Source organism: Monodelphis domestica, chromosome 5 (assembly GCF_027887165.1).
Source record: "Monodelphis domestica isolate mMonDom1 chromosome 5, mMonDom1.pri, whole genome shotgun sequence".
Classification (NCBI taxonomy): Eukaryota; Metazoa; Chordata; class Mammalia; order Didelphimorphia; family Didelphidae; genus Monodelphis; species Monodelphis domestica.
Genome location: NC_077231.1, coordinates 300102508 through 300118437, shown reverse-complemented (window position 1 = coordinate 300118437; position 15930 = coordinate 300102508). Strand labels below are relative to the sequence as shown.

Here is a 15930-nt window from a genome sequence, read left to right as displayed (position 1 = left end):
AGTGAGCTTGGGGCTCGCCCAGTGCAAATTTAGATAATTAGCAAGAGCTCATTTGTACATGCCACGTGAAAATTACCAGGTGGCTCATAGGCATCCAAATGGAACCTCACAAAAGCCTTTTGAGGTTGTTGGGAAACTATTATCTTCATGTTGTTCATTCAGACATTTTGGTTATGTCTGACTCTTTGTGATCCCATTTGTTTTTTTTTGTTTTTTGTTTTTTGTTTTTTGCAAAGATACTGAGTGGTTTGCCATTTCTATCTCTAGCTCATTTTACAGATGAGGAAACTAAGTCAGACAAGGTTAAATGACTTGCCCAGGTTCACACAGCTGACTTTGAATTCATGAATATGAGTTCTAGGACACCTAACTGTCCTAGCCCCATTTTACAACAGAGGAAACTGAGGTTCCAACAATATCTGTCCAAGGTCTCACAGCTAGTAAGTGGCAGAAACGGGGTTCAGACTTTGGGTTTATGATAATATGAAGGTTATAAGATTCACTTAAAAAAACACTTTACTTTCTGTCTTAGAATAAAGACTTTGTTTTGATACATTCATATATTTGTTTTCACTGATGTTTAATACAAGAGCAGTAAAGGCTAAGCAATGGGGATTAAGTGACTTGCCATGGGTCGCATAGCTAGGAAGTGTCCAAGTTCAGATTTGAACCCAGGACCTCCTGTCTGTAGGCCTGGCTCTCATTCCACTGAACCTACCCCGCAAGATTCACCTTTAAAATTCATTAGTACCAAAATGGAGAATTAAAAACAGTCCTCATTTCCACCCCCCCCCCCTTTTTTCCCCCAATAACATGAGTTTGGTTTCTAACCATTTTCTACTAATTATGAATTTTTTTAAACCTTTACCTTCTGTCTTAGAATCAATACCATATATAGGTCTCAAAGCTGAAGAGTGGTAAGAGCTAGGAAATGGGGGTTAAAGTGACTTGCCCAGGGTTACACAGCTAGGAAATATCTGAGACCAGATTTGAATCCAGAACCTCCCATCTCTAGGCTTGGCTCTCTATCCACTGAGCTATTCAGTTGCTCCCTAATTATGAATTTTTATAGACAAGACACCCAATCATTCTAGCATTAGGAATGGATTTATTTCACTTACAGACTCTTGAAGACTTTTTAGATTTTCCAGACACAGCCTAAAATATAATCCTACTTTTTTTTTTTTGCCTTGGACTAGCAAGATTTTCTGAATAGACTCTATTTTTTATCCCTTCTCTAGACTCTAAAAAGAAATTCCAGACTTTAGAACCCATGGACTAGAAAATCAGAAGGTGTCTTTAGAGCAGTGATGGTGAACCTTTTAGAGACCAAATGCCCAAACTACATCCCTCATGCCACATGTGAGCCCCCTGCCTTACCCCAGATAAGGGAAGGAGGAAGCACTCCTGTTGGACTGCTGGGCAGAAGAGGGAGTAATGAAGAAATGTCCTCAGCCACTCATGGAAAGGGAGAGGGGAGCAGCTCCTTGCAGCATGCTTGCCATAGATTCACCATAATGGCCCTATGGATTACTTAGAGTCTCCTAGCAAATGTCTCTGTGCGTGTATAGATCTGAGAGATTTTAGCCTAGATGCATCTGCCAGTTAGCATCTTCGTTGTATAGTTGTATCATGGGGCCATTTTACTGTTTTAATTTTTAACAGGAATTTATTTTTCCTTGATGTTATAAATTGTAGATTTCCTAAGTAAAATGAGCTAGTTTAAAAAATCTATGTAGTTCTTAAAAGTTGGTGGATTCCTGGCTCTCCAGACCCCCTAAAGAAAGGAAGCTCCTATTTCCTCAAAAGAAAACAAGTCTTGGGCTCTTTGCAGGATATTGCCACTAGAGGACACTCGTGCCATGCTTTTACACTTCACCCTACACTAGAATGTTTAGTTTTCCCACGATGGTAAAATAGAAAAAATGCAGAATAATTTTAAAAAGAATCAGAAGAAACGTACATGAGATGGGTGACAAAAACGTGAGAGCCTTAGAAAAACCAACAAAGGTCTGAACTCCCCGTAATGGGGCTCCCTGCTGATTACTGGTCCAAGCAGAGCAAGTCAGGAACAGCCTCCAAGAGAGTAGAGGGCAGTCAGTCGTATTTTAGGAATATGTAGTTTTGAGAAGCACATACATATGCATGCAAAGTTGTTTTTTATTTTAAGATTCTCTTTAAGTGGCCTTTACTATGATATATATTTAGGGTCTGACCCAGTTACTTGTGTGCAGCCTTCAAAGAGACACAAGGCAACGGATTCTGGCTCCCAGAACCCTGCCACCTGCCAAGGCAAAATCACACTCGTGAAATAGCATTAGAGGATTCCTCAGAAGGGAGAGAAGCTGCTGCAAATAAGCTTTCCTTTCTTCTCTACTCTCCATTTGCCAACTCTTGGCATTCTTTTGCCACCGAAATTCTTAATGATTAAGCCAAAAAACCAAAACCAAAACCAAGCCAAAAAAACCCAAAAAATCAAACCGTATTTTATCCGAGAGAATGAACTTGTGCTGTAGTGAGCTGATTATAGTGAAAAGAATATGTTAAACTTTGACTCATAGGAACTGAGTTCAAATCCCAGCTTTACCCCTTACGGCCAGTGTGACCATCATTGCACTGTGGCTCAGTTTCCTCACATACAAAATGATGAGATTGGACTAAGTGCTCAGTCAGACCCCTAACATTTCTAGATCTGTGACCCCGTGATCAGCACATCTGACATCTTCAAATGCAAACCCACTGCTCTTAGTGGCCACTAGCTCTGATCTTTGAACTTGTACAGTTTTATCTGAAGGTCTATAAATCTCTTGTTGGTTAGTAGCTCACAAAACGTGAGCTACAAGATGATCCGCCTCCAGGATTCTGTCACTATTTTCAGGTAGACAATGCTCCCTCCAGACAAACCGTTCAGTGTTCTTACAGGTTCCTCCAATGAGGCTCATTAATAATGATAAAAGTAATCATAATTATAGGCTTGAACTCAGTGTACATACTGGGAAAATTCTTTCCCTCATCCTTTCAGTGCACTTCTATGGCCAGAGGGGTTGAAAAGGAGATTTCTCTCGCATCAGCTCCCCTAAAGATGGATTAAAACCATATTTAGGTGACCATTTATAGTAGGGGCACTGCAGGACTTTAGCCGTAATTGGTGGGGCATCTGTCATGCCTGATTTGCCACTGAGAAACTTGCCCTAAGTAAGGAACAAAAAGGCAGCACTGCTTCTGCTTATAGTGAACTCACCCATATTAATGTCTGTGCTCTCATTTATTCTTAAAACAATATTCATTTGCACAGGACATGTCATGGCTGTCTTCTGAGAGCCTTCAGGCTAACACTTAACCAAGTGAGACTCTGGTGCCTAGAACTAGAACTTACCTGTAGTTTGTGCAGATTGTTGGAACTGTCAAGAGCCAGCTATGGCACCCCTCCTTTCCATCTAGATTTTAGCAAGAACTTATAGCATTGTAGCTAGAATATCCTGATGTCTTGGTAGCACTCCCTGTTGGAAGAGAAACTACCAGACCCTTCTGTAGTCCTGTTACCCATAAAAACCATAGGAAAAGAGTTGGCAAAAATCCACTGGTTTCCTGCTTGTACACTGGGGCCACTCACAAGAAATGGTTCAGGGGGTTGGATCAAATACAAAAATGTTCTGATGCTAAATCGCCTGGCAGAAAACAAAGATTATTAGTCTAGTTATCTTCAAATTCCCACTCAGTTGACCCAAGGCTCAAGTAAGTAGCTCAAAAGAAGGCAAGATTGATAGTGTAAGGAAAGCTTTGTCTATAGTCAGATCCCTAACTCTGGTCAGGAAATTTCTCATCAGGATGCACCATTGGCCAGAGGGAAAGACGTGAGAATTAATTCATCAACCATTGTCGGTGATAAATCCATACCACTCTAGGAAAAATGAGTGAAAAATTCATGTCCTACTAATAGTGGGCCCGCGATTCAGATAGCAAAGATGGCATATTGCTTTGGGATGGCCTTTATCCACATAACTTTCGAATGTGCAGAATAGAAAAACTTACACATTCTAAGCTAGTTTCAGTATGCTTCCTTGAAACAGCCTGGCATGTAGGTGGGAACATCTGTTTTTATTTGTCTGAGTCTAGCACTCTGGTTAAAGTCCAGTAAGTGTGTGTGGTCTTCCTAAACCTGCTGAGGTCCCTGAGTTCCTAATGAACAACTCGGGATTTCACCAGAATCTGGCAAGTCACAGCTTAAAATAAAATAAGATTTTCTACTTGGGACACTGAAGATGGGATTTCTTGGAGCTGGCCACCTTCAGTGAGACCCAAGTTGTGGGAATGAGCGTTTCCTCGTACAGCCTGCTCCTACTGTAGCTGTCACCATTGTTCCCCATCAGTCTGTAGCCTCCTCCATGGGGATTCCCCAAACCTGATGGATTTCTGTAAACATCCAAACTGCTGTTTCTGTGCCACAAAGAGGTGGTAAATAAAGGCCCTGGTAGGGGTTCTTTTCCCTCTAGAATATTAAACACACCTCATTTTTTTGTCATTAGTTTCAAGGCCCTTCCCAGTTAGAATTTTACCAGAGCTCATAATGAGTGGTAAAATGGATTTATTTGAAATTCCTTTCCTCCCTTTGCATTCCATCTTTAGTGAGATAATTAAGTGGGCCAGGTCTGCCATGGAGAGGGTGCTTCGAGGCACCATCTTCTAAAACTAGAGTCGTGATGGAAAGTGCTGATGAGAAAGTGATTTCACAGAGGGGCTCTCTAGGAGTTCTCGAGGTCCTTCAGCTGCTTGAACAGAATGGCGAGTCCTTTGCCAACTGTGCCTTGTGGATGAACTTTCTTCTTCTTACTTCTTGCCAAGCAGGACAGAAGTGAACTGTAATTCCCACATTTGTTCCTATAGAGAGGAGCAGAATTGGAGACTGGATCTCTCAGTGGTGAGGGATTGGGGTGAGGAGCATAAATCCAATCTATCAAACCCAGATCTTTTATAATGTCACTCCCTGCTAAAAGAGAGGATTCAACGTCACAGGGCCAAGTAAAAAGAACTCTCCATTTATCTAAGCAAAAAGGGACAGAGGACAGCCCCCCCCCCCCAAATCTGGATTTTCTAATTGATTCAACTGACTTTGCAAGCTGTCTCAGCAATGAAATACTGCAAATGACCATTACCCTAAACTGCCTCCATTAAAGCACCCCCTAAGTAGCCCTTGTTCAGTGGCTTGCTCTTTGTAGTCTCTTGGGGTAGCCCAGGTCCCTGGATGAGACTCACGTAGCCTCTTATACAGAAAGTCACTTTCTGGGAAGTGGTATCACAAGGCTACTAATAGGATAAGCCCACGGCTCACTTAGCCCCCATGCTAGCTCCCAGACACCCACATTTCCATTTTCCTTGTTTATGGAGAGCTCCAATCTTGGTAGAATTTCAGATGGTCTCCAGAGGAACCTCCAAATCAGAGGTAACGCTTTCTTCCTGCAGCCTCTTGGTCTCCATCTCCATTCCCATTGGCCTTGACATTTTGGGCAAAGTGAAATCTATGAATATTTCGTTTGTTTTCAAGGCTTGGTCTCCTAGAGATCAAAAATCTCATTTTCCCATCTAATTGCCTGATACAAAGGGACAATTCCTCGTGTTAGGGAATCTAACTTCTCCAGAGCTATTAATAAGAACCATGGAATGCCAGTTCCAATATATCTCTATAAGAACACAACTTCAAAGGAGCTAAAATGTGATTCCCCTCACTTTCTGCAGTCGCCATAGCATCAAGTTAATCAGCTGAGCAGCTCTGGAAGGCATGTCCACCAGGCAGCAGCTCCAACACTTGCTTCTACGTGTTCTCTGACACAGTCTTTTCTCCTTTGTCCCTCTCCACCTTGAGCCAGGCTAAACCCAATGAGCTCGCTGGCCACCAAGTGTGGAGGATGCTGCTCTGGGCTGGCCTGTAGAGTAGAAGAACAGGAAGAAGAGAGAGAGAATGAGTAGGGGGAAGGGAAAAGAGTGGAAAGGGCTCTGGCTACTGGCCTTAAACAGATGGAACTCCTTAGACACCAGGCTCGCCTGGTCAGCCCTAAATGCCCAAGCCACAATGGCCTTGGGAAGACGGTGAGCAGTGAGTGTTCTCTGAATTTCCGAGTCCCATCCACTGACCCTTTGGGAAATCTTACCATGAGCAGGACATCTCCAGAGGGGAAATTTTCGAGCTTCCCATGAAGACAGAGAGAGGGACGAGACTGAGCTCTAGGGGTCCTTGATCTGCCTGTGGATAATGGAGAATATATGAATCTCAGGACTTGGACTTTCCTCGATTCTGGGTTTCTCATTCTGCAGAAGGCTCATAGGTAGGCTAGAGAGAGATAAGAATAATAAGGATAATAGCAACTAATATTTACATGGCACCTAGTATATATATGTCAGGCACTCTGCTAAGTGCTTTACAATTATTGTCTTATTTGATCCTTAAAACAACCCTGGGAGGTGGGTGCTATTATTATTCCCATTTTACAGGTTAAGAAACTGAGACAAAAAAGAGATTAGGTGGCTTGCCCAGGGTCACACAATTAGTAAGTGTCCAAAGCTAGAATTGAACTCGGGTTCTCCTGATTCCAGTGCCTCAGATAAGAAAGATGGAGAAAAGCAAAAACACAATAATTACACTGTGTATTTTTATGGATACTGTGTAAATGTGCAACAATTTGAATAAGGATTAAAATATGAGAGGGGAGCCATCTATCAATACTTCCTAGGCCCTCTAATGCTTCTTGGAAGGAAAGCAACAATTCTTCTGATTCCAAATATAGATGAAGCACAAAATGAAAAAAAAAAAAACCAACAACCTTGTAATACTATTAATAGAAAGGGAAAAAAAATCTCTCAAATGGCTAGCCCTTATTAATTCGTGCCGGTTTTGAGTAGGCTCCCCAGCCATCTGTGTTTTTTATAGAAATATGGGTAATTTCCTGTCATTATTCAAACTCAGCACGCCTCAGAAGCGAGAGTGAATAGCATGATTGTTAGTCTACTCGCATTAATGGAGCACTTACTATGTGCCAGGTGCCATGCCAAGTGCTAGATTGTTGTTCTGTTGATTCTCTAACCCTAAAAAGTATTGGAGAAAATGTTGATTCAGGCTGATTAAATTTAAAAGTGTGTCATGCATATAGGTCCTGGTTGTTAAACATTGACCAGCACCCCCTGATTTCAACCAAAGTGTGTCATCAAGGCATTTAGGGCAGCAAAGTGAGCAAGATGCCTAGGCTACCCTGATATGATGCCCAGATATGTAAATTGCTAGTCTAAGGGAGGTGTTTGTTGAATTTTTAAGGGACAAATTTTGATTTTTCCTCCTGGTAAATGAGAGGCTGCCATGTCCTAGCAGAGAGCCCTGAATTCAAAGTGAGGAAGAGCAGGGTTCGAATTCTGCCGCTGTGGTGTGACTCGGGCTTCTGGAATCTAAATGACTTCACCTCCTGGCACTAGGAGAAGATTAGCTGCTACTCCTGTGCCAAATGGCAGTGGCAGGAGTTCCCTGGTGGCTCCTTTCCTGAGGAGAAACAAGGAAGCTCCCTCGATCAGATCTTAGTTTTAGAGTTGTACTATTTGCCCACGTGTCAGAGGCCAACCTTGGGCTATCATTTTGGCTCTGTTCATCAAGAGTTTCCTATGGTAGGAGCAGGTGGGTGGCTCACTCGGGAGGTCCTAGGTTCAATGAAGACCTCAGACACTTCTTAGCTTTGTGACCCTGGACAAGTCACTTAACCCTCATTGCCTAGCCCTGAATGCTCTTCTGCCTTGGAACCAATCCAAAACACAGTATTGATTCTAAGCAGAAAGTAAGGGTTAAAAAAATAGTTTCCTATGGCAAGGAAAACATACATCCTTTCCCCAATCAGATTACTCCAAAATTCTTAACTATCTGTTCAGTCTCAAAGCAGCTCCTAATAACCCTGGGCGAATCTGAGCCCACCGGCGTTTCCTGTATCCAAGCGCTTCCACTGGAAAGAAAGAGATCGAGGAGAAGGGGGAGAGAATGCTGGCCTTTGATTGGGCTGTTCTCAAATGGAAAACATGTATCGGGTTGGAGGCTGAAAGGATGTGAACCTGAGTGTGTGATTTATTTGTGTCTCATTAATTATTAAAGCATCAGGCAGTTAAAAACCCCAAAGAGGGTGCTAGAGTAGAGAGCAAAATTGGAACAAATGAGCAGTTTGGATTTCCTCAATGTAGCTCTCTTTTCATTTTATTTTTTACTGGCTGAAAATGTTCCCAAGTTTCTTAGAGCTCCATGCAGTGTTTGCTCCCTGGCATAAAGAGAATGTGTGCATCCGTCTTTTGGTGCCACCATGAAATATGGGAAATATGAAGTGGAGCTTCTTTGTTGTGAGGGGGGAAGCGGCTGCTCTGTTAGATAGGTGGAAACTTCACCCACATTGTCTCAAAGGCAATTTTTAAAAAACCCTTGCCTTCCACTGTAGAACCAACACTATGTACTCTGTATTGGTTCTAAGATAGAAGAGCAGTTAGGGCTAGGTAATGGGGTTATTGCCCAGGATCACACAGCTAGAAAGTGTCTGAGTTCAGATTTGAACCCAAGATCTCCTATCTCTGTCCATTAAGCCGCTCAGCTGCCCTCTCTCAGTGGTAATTTACACCTTCAAAGTGTCTCCGTTTTGAGTTCATGGGGATTTGGCCACTGGTACTCCATACATCAGTTTCCCTATTCTCACACTTTCTGATGATTCATAATGGCGACACCTCAAACAATGAAGAAAGCTAATAATAATAATACTTGTAGCTGATATTTTTATTGCATCCTAAGGTTGGCAATGAAGTCCTCAGAAACCTTACAACACTCTAACTACCAACTGCTGCTGTTATTAAATTTATCCATCTATCTATGTTTGATGTTTGCTCTTGTTGTTCATTCATTTCAGTCATGTCTGATTCTTCATGACTCCACTTGGGGTTTTCTCAGCAAAGATCCTGGAATGGTTTGCCATTTCCTTCTTCAGCTCATTTTACAGATGAGGAAACTGAGGCAAACAGGATTAAGTGATTTGTTGAGGGCCACACAACTAGTAAGCATTTGAGGTCATATTTGAACTCAGGTCTAAATGACTCTTGGCCTATCCATGCTGTATCCAATGTACCACCTCGCTGCCCCAGGTTTGATGTACAGGTTTTCCAAAATTGTGGAAGTTTACCTATATAGCTGCTGATTACTTTTCAGTAACTTAGAAGTCCCCTATTTCTCTCTATGATCAATGAAGCAGAAAATGAACACTTAATAACATTTGGAACATATAATTGTATTAAATAAGGCCAACAAAAATCTACTTGATTATTTTTCTATTGTTTCCATGTGCCTAATGTTCATGACATTTTCCCCTCATCCCCAGAAAAATATAAGATTATGTCCTTCCTTCTCCCTTTTTTTGCCCCTCTAAATACCAAGATATCATACCTGTTAAAACTAGCAATTGCATAATTAGCAGCACAGATGTATTTTTGAATACCAGAGCTTTGTTTATTAGTCTTCATGTTCTCTCACAGTTCATGAGAAATAAATCTTTTGCATGAGAAGGCATGGATTTTAGTCTTAGAGGCTTTGAAATTTACCAGGATGAGCCTGGGTGCATTGACTTATATCTCTGAACTTTGATTTCCTTATCTGGAAAATCAGGATACTATTGTCTATACTCCCTACCTCATAGGACTGTGATTAGGAAGTCAGAAAAACACTATATAAACACATTAAAAAAACCCAACAAAACTTGTTGTCTTAGAATTGATACTAAGTATCAGTTCCAAGGCAGAAAAACTAGGAAATTGGGGTTAAGTGACTTGCCCAGGGTCACACAGCTAAAAAGTATTTGAAACTCAACTTGAACCCAGCACCTCCCATCTCCAGTTCTCTAGCCACTGAGCCACCTAGCTTTCACATGAATTCTTATATAAATAAACTCAGTGTCTTTGACATAGTAGACATTTGGTTTATTGAATGGGGGAATTAGCATCACTTTAGTCAGAGCATCATTTGTACACCCCATCCACTTTCTTTTCTATGACAATAGAACTCATTTATACTCATGTATATAAAAACAAATATAACCAGTATCACCATATATATATGACTTGTAAAATATTATTTAATGGTATAATTATATAAGTGCCTTTGCCACAATCAGCATTGTAGAAGATAAGCATGAGTGGAGCAGAATTTCAGACAATCCTAAATTTAGAGCTGGAAGGGACTTTAAAGCCCACACCCTTCATTTTAAACTTGAGTAAACTGAGGCTCAGCAAGAAGAAATAATCTGTGCCTAAATCACACAGATAATAAGTAGCAGAACAAAAGTGTGAGCACTGGTTGGTGTTTAATAAATGCTTGTTGGCTGACTGTTTGATTAATCCTTTGATTTAAAATTGAGTTCTCTGTCCTTTGTGCCATCTTGCATTATGTCTCTGACCGGGGCAGTTCCTAATCTGGTGATTCCCCTAATCCTCCTGATGGTATTAGATGGCATGGATATTTGGGGGGTGTTTGAAGGGCCACCTTCCCATAAAGGTGACCTAGTTTATGTTGTTTCTGTACTGACTGGGAGTCAGAGCCTGGAGCTGCCTCCAAGAAGAGGGGATGACTATGGCTCGAGAAGACAGTTTTTTACCAAAGGAACTACCCCTCTCGATAGTCTCTGTGGTCTTCAAAGTAAATGGATTATCTGAAATTCTGTTCCACTCAGTTATCCTCCACAAAGCTGATTGTAGCAAAGACATTCATATAATTGTACCATTAAATAATATTTTCTGATCCTATTTTTGTGTGCTATTGACTTTATATGCAATAGAATCCATCATCAGGCTAGTCAGAGAGGCACCAAGTAGGTCCTTGTGTGTTATAGGGTGAGCAGAGGGGGTAGATAGATCTGTGCACATGTGAAATTTCTTTTTCTAAGGAGCAGTTTATGAAGATTGTGGCAGAATATAAATATCATAAGTAGGTGATCATTTCTCTGTTTGCAGAGAATGTTTGTGAATCCTGTCTCTTAGATAGAAGAGTGCTAATTTAGAATGGTCTAGACAATGGAATCCCAGTTTTAAGCCAGAAAAAGGATATTTTTTTTGAGTATTGTAATATTTAAAATGGTGGGAGCCATAAACTGTCAGAATTAAAATGGTTGAGGTTATAAACTGTAGTGATTAAAATAGTAGATGATATAAATTGTAGTAGATATAAGAGTGGATGAGTAAGTTGTGACTGCAGGAAATATGTTTTCACTACAGTGTTTTGTTTTTAAATAAAATATAAGGTGGTTGCCAGGGAATATATTCCCAATTATTAAAATATATACCCAAGTTAACTGGGTTTTATAGAGATTTTAATTAATAATAAAATGAGGAATTAAAGAAAGAGAGAAAGAGTAAGAAAGGAATAAGTATGAAGGGCCTTAGCCAAAAGGTCTAGACCTGAGTCTTAAGAGGGAGATCAGTCAGTCCTTAATCACTCACCATAAGATCTGTTCAAGCAAGGATTCAGACACCAGTTCAGCAGCAATCAGACTCTCTTCAGAGCCTCCTTAGAGACTCTTCTTCTAACAGCCTCCTTAGAGACTGTTTCCAAGAGACTCTTTTCTTCAACAGACTGTCCTTTTCTTATATAGGGGGTTTTCTCCTATGTCACCTCCCCTAAGTTCTCCCATCTACCAATCACAGTAGACACTTTCCAAAGCACAGCCCATTCTGAATCCACACCTGAGTAGGCTAGAATCTCTGAGTAAGTTTCTCACCTTTGTCCCATGTAAGTTTGCCTGACCTTTATAAGTACTTAGCACCCCCTTGTATTAATTCTAAAAATAGGCATGGCTTAAGTATGGGTTTAAGTACTTTTCATTGTTCAGTAAGGAGTTTTCTCCCCTAAAGCAGGCTTTGGTACCGTGGAGTAAAGGTCTTCACATTTTTGATCTAAGTAGACTTCTCACTGTCCAAATGGGGAATGGTCCCAATAGGGAATTGTCCCAATGGAGAATTCCCCAATGGGGAATTTTTTAACATTCACAAGTCTGAGAAATTTCAAGATTCACAGGATCAATGGCTTTGGGAGTTATGGGTAAAACCAAGTCCGAGAATCTTAAAGGACTCAGACCCCATTTTGTAACAAAAAGAGACTTAAGCTTTGATGTAGAATATAGATAGCCTGTTGTAACTAGATGTAAAATATGATATTGAATGACTTTATTGACTATTCCTATTGTCTTAAAAATGGAAAGGACACTGGAATTTTCATCAGAGAACTTTTTAAGTTCCATTACTGCTGATTCTCTCTTGCAGGACCTTGGGCAGCCTCAGTTTTAACTGGATGATTTTTGAGGCTGTAGCTTCCAACCCTAAGTCCTATGAAAGGGGTTCATAAATGATATCTGAAGGGTTTTTTAGAAGAGGATTCTGCAAAATGGAAAAAAAAACATCCAAATATTTCACATTATTTTGCATTATTTTAATTATCATGATATTCTATTGTATTAAAACATCAAATTCCTGTCCTATTGGGATTTATTTAGTGACATATAATCAGTTTTTAACCTGGATCACTATATACTATTATGGAAAGAGAATGGAACCAGTAATTCTAGCTCTGGCTTCCAAGTTCAGGTCTACTTCAGATTCCATGTGTGTAATCTTGAGTGAGTCATTTTAAATCTTTCTTAGCTTCAGCTTCTATATCTGTATAACAAGTATAATATTGATGTAGTTTGTCTACAAAAAATAATGTGGTCAGGATCAAAAGAAAATTATGTGAGGTTTGAAATTTAAAAATGATCAAACACTAGGAATTAATTTATTATCAATAATAATATTAAATATTACTCTTATCTTTCATAAAATGCAGATCATTTTCATGCAGTATTAAAAATCACACACAAAAATAATTAATATCACCTTTTGGTTATTGAAGAAAGTTTGGGATGATTCTAAAGCCCTTATTCCTCAGGCAGTATATTTTATATTTGTATTCTGGTTCATATTACATTACATTAATTATTTTAATGACCACAATTATTTTGGATTTCTTATATTTATGAGCAAGCAATTATAAATGATATAACAAACTAAAACTCAGCAGAAGTTTTTTTGCTGCTATGTTCCAAGTTGCATTAGCAAGGAAATTTCTCTCTTTTTTTTTTATTGTGAAATCAACCTGATTAATGTATTCCATTAATTAGGACTGAGGTAGGTGTGGAAAATAAGCAGATGGCACATTTTGACAAAGTGGAAAAAAGAACCCTCAAGTTCTTTCTGTTGTGAACTACACTCATTATCAGTCCGAATCATAAGAGTTAAGGAACAGTGCTATCCTCATGAAAAAATTAATGGCTCTTTGTTTTTTGTTTTTGTTTTTAAATGGATTGTAGCTGACTTTGGCCTGGCAAAACAAAAGCAAGAAAACAGCAAACTCACATCAGTTGTCGGAACAATTATCTACTCCTGGTAAGAGAGATGAACAGTGTACAATTCTTGAGTTGTGTGTTTGTTGGTTCAAGTATTTATTTATATTCTTACCTTAAAATAGAAGATATTCCAGAGAGATCCTTATTATTTCATTCATTCATCTAGGAAGCAACTGGAAAAGTTTCCACCATGTTTTAAAAGATATCACTTGCTGATTTCCTTTATTTGGGGAAAAGGGGATGGAGAGCCGTGCACCATTTATGGAATGATCCAATATAGAACAGTTACCCCAGCATGTGTGTTTCACAGCACTGATAGGTACATAGTAGGATGATAATTATATTGATCCAGATAATTCAAATAGAAGTATTGGCAACATCTCTTTGGGAAAGATTTTTTTTTAAACTCAGTTCTTAATTTGACTACCTCAGACCTTAAGACTTATAAGACTTACCCTTGGGAAAAGTAGAAAAAATTCCTTGTTCTCCTGGTTCTACTTGTTTCACTCCGCATCAGGTCATGGAGATCTTTCTAGCTCTTTCTGTGGACAGAGAATTTTATTCATATTCTGTGCATTAGTCATTAGAAGACGCATGGATGAGCTTGAAAGTGAAAAAAACCAGGTCTTTGTGATGGGGACCGAGGTCCAGGAGAAAGGACCTTTTTGCTTTGTTTCTTTCACCAGTTAGAAGCCGGTCTTTGGGCTTGATGAGGCATCCGTTTCTTTGGCTTTGCTCAAGGGACCGTGGATGGGGAATGTGGCTGTGGTCTCTGCAAGAGGCGTTGGGCTAATAAGATTTGTGACGACTTTAGGGGAGTGCATGGGGATCTCCACCAGCAATCAGTAGCCATTTATCTTCGCCTTGGTCTTTTCATGGATTTTCCCATTTCCTTGGCCTAGGTACAGACGATAAAACCACCGCATCTTTGGTTCTCTGCAATTGCTCACCATCTCTCTCTCTCTTCCATAGTAAAGAAGCCCCTTCCATGGGAGATCTTCCTTTGGTTCTTGTAGTTCTTATTGAAGACCAGTGCAGCGGTGCACCTCCTGCTCTGGCCATCCTGGTCTCAGGATGTTTTTTACACCATTTTTTGGGTAATGCAATGACCAAATCCTTTGGAAAAGCCTTTTACTCACATCAATCTTTCCACCGTCCCTTAAGTTACTGTAGTTTTGATTCTTTGGAGATCATCATTTGGGATGTTACAACCATAAATATAATAAATAAAAGCTAAACTGACAGAAAATCTGTCTGCACATTTTTACATATGCATTTGAGTTTGCTGATATTTATGCACTGCATGTATGTATGTATGTGCTCCTTGATTATTCACTGCCCTACGTATACGTACACTAGGGATGGAGTCTATGGTGCATACACATACCCTTATATATGTAGGAATCCATATGTATTTGTGTATATATATATATGCTCTGTATAAACACTATTATCATGAGTGCATATATTCCTATGTATTTTTATATATTTCCTATGTAAACATAGCATAGCTATCTATACATATACAAGATGGTATTTATATATCATGTATAAAACACAAAGTGATAATAAATGTAGTATATCATATATATAATTACATATCTAAATAATTAAATAGTATCTATAGATATCCATATGTAGACATACCTCTCTCTCTCTCTCTCTCTCTCTCTCTATATATATATATATATATATATATATATATATATGTGTGTGTGTGTGTGTGGTTTTGGGTTTTTTTAACCCCTTTCCTTCCATTTTAGAATCAATACAATTGGTTCTATGGCAGAAGAGCAGTAAGGGCTAGGCAATGGGGTGAAGTGACTTGCCCAGGGTCACCTAACTACTAAGTGTCTGTAGTCGGATTTGAACCCAGGACCTTCCATTTCTAGGTCTGGCTCTCCATCCACTGAGTAACTCAGCTTCCCCCATACCCATATATCTATATTTGCAAACAGCGAGATGATTGAAATTAATGACTAAAATATATAGTTTTCCAGTTGGGTCTTGCTCACTGTCCTTCAACACAAAGGAAAGGACAGACAAACAGCCAGGGACAGAGACCAGAGAGAAACAGGGGCAGATAGAGATCCTTATTAATTCAACAGGGCAGCCAACCTACCTTCATGCCATAATCTAGACAATATTTGCTTTTCATCCACTTTGTTTTCTCAGTGTGCTTGCTTAGGCCAATCTCTTTTAAATGACTTTGGGTTTCACTAGGGAGAGGTTAACATTTCGGGATTCAGTACAATGAATGGAGTATCTTCTGTGAAAAGAAACATGGAGAAAACTTTACCATCAATAAGTAACGCTTCTGTCTGTATTCTACGTAGGTTGTCTTCCACGATGCAGGTTTCTCTGTTTTATGCTTCATTTAATTTTTATACTTAGAAGGTTATCGAGCAATATCATCTCAGTGGTCACATTTGTTATAGAATTTTGTATGTTTTAAAATATATCTGGTTGAATAGTTGCTTGAGGACAGCTTTTAAGACAATATTTG

General features: G+C 39.6%; 1 protein-coding gene and 1 long non-coding RNA gene across 10 annotated transcripts in view; one reads left to right on the top strand and one right to left on the bottom strand.

Annotated features, from left to right (window-relative positions):
• The window catches only part of NEK10 (NIMA related kinase 10), a 256666-nt gene that overhangs the window by 77065 nt on the left and 163671 nt on the right, over positions 1-15930 (top strand). For 8 of the 9 annotated variants that reach the window (XM_056800368.1, XM_001380886.5, XM_007505191.2 and 5 more), the window contains one exon: positions 13389-13464. In XM_056800368.1, coding sequence (XP_056656346.1) covers positions 13389-13464 — 76 coding nt within the window. Of the gene's footprint in view, positions 1-13388; positions 13465-14326; positions 14660-15930 lie in introns of those variants that run through there. The other variant, XM_056800370.1, reaches the window with a different exon arrangement.
• LOC107650202 (uncharacterized) lies at positions 3970-6479 on the bottom strand. Its single transcript, XR_001625287.2, has 3 exons — positions 6147-6479; positions 5725-5921; positions 3970-4878 (listed from the first exon to the last, which is right to left on the bottom strand). It is a non-coding gene; the product is annotated as an uncharacterized LOC107650202 (long non-coding RNA).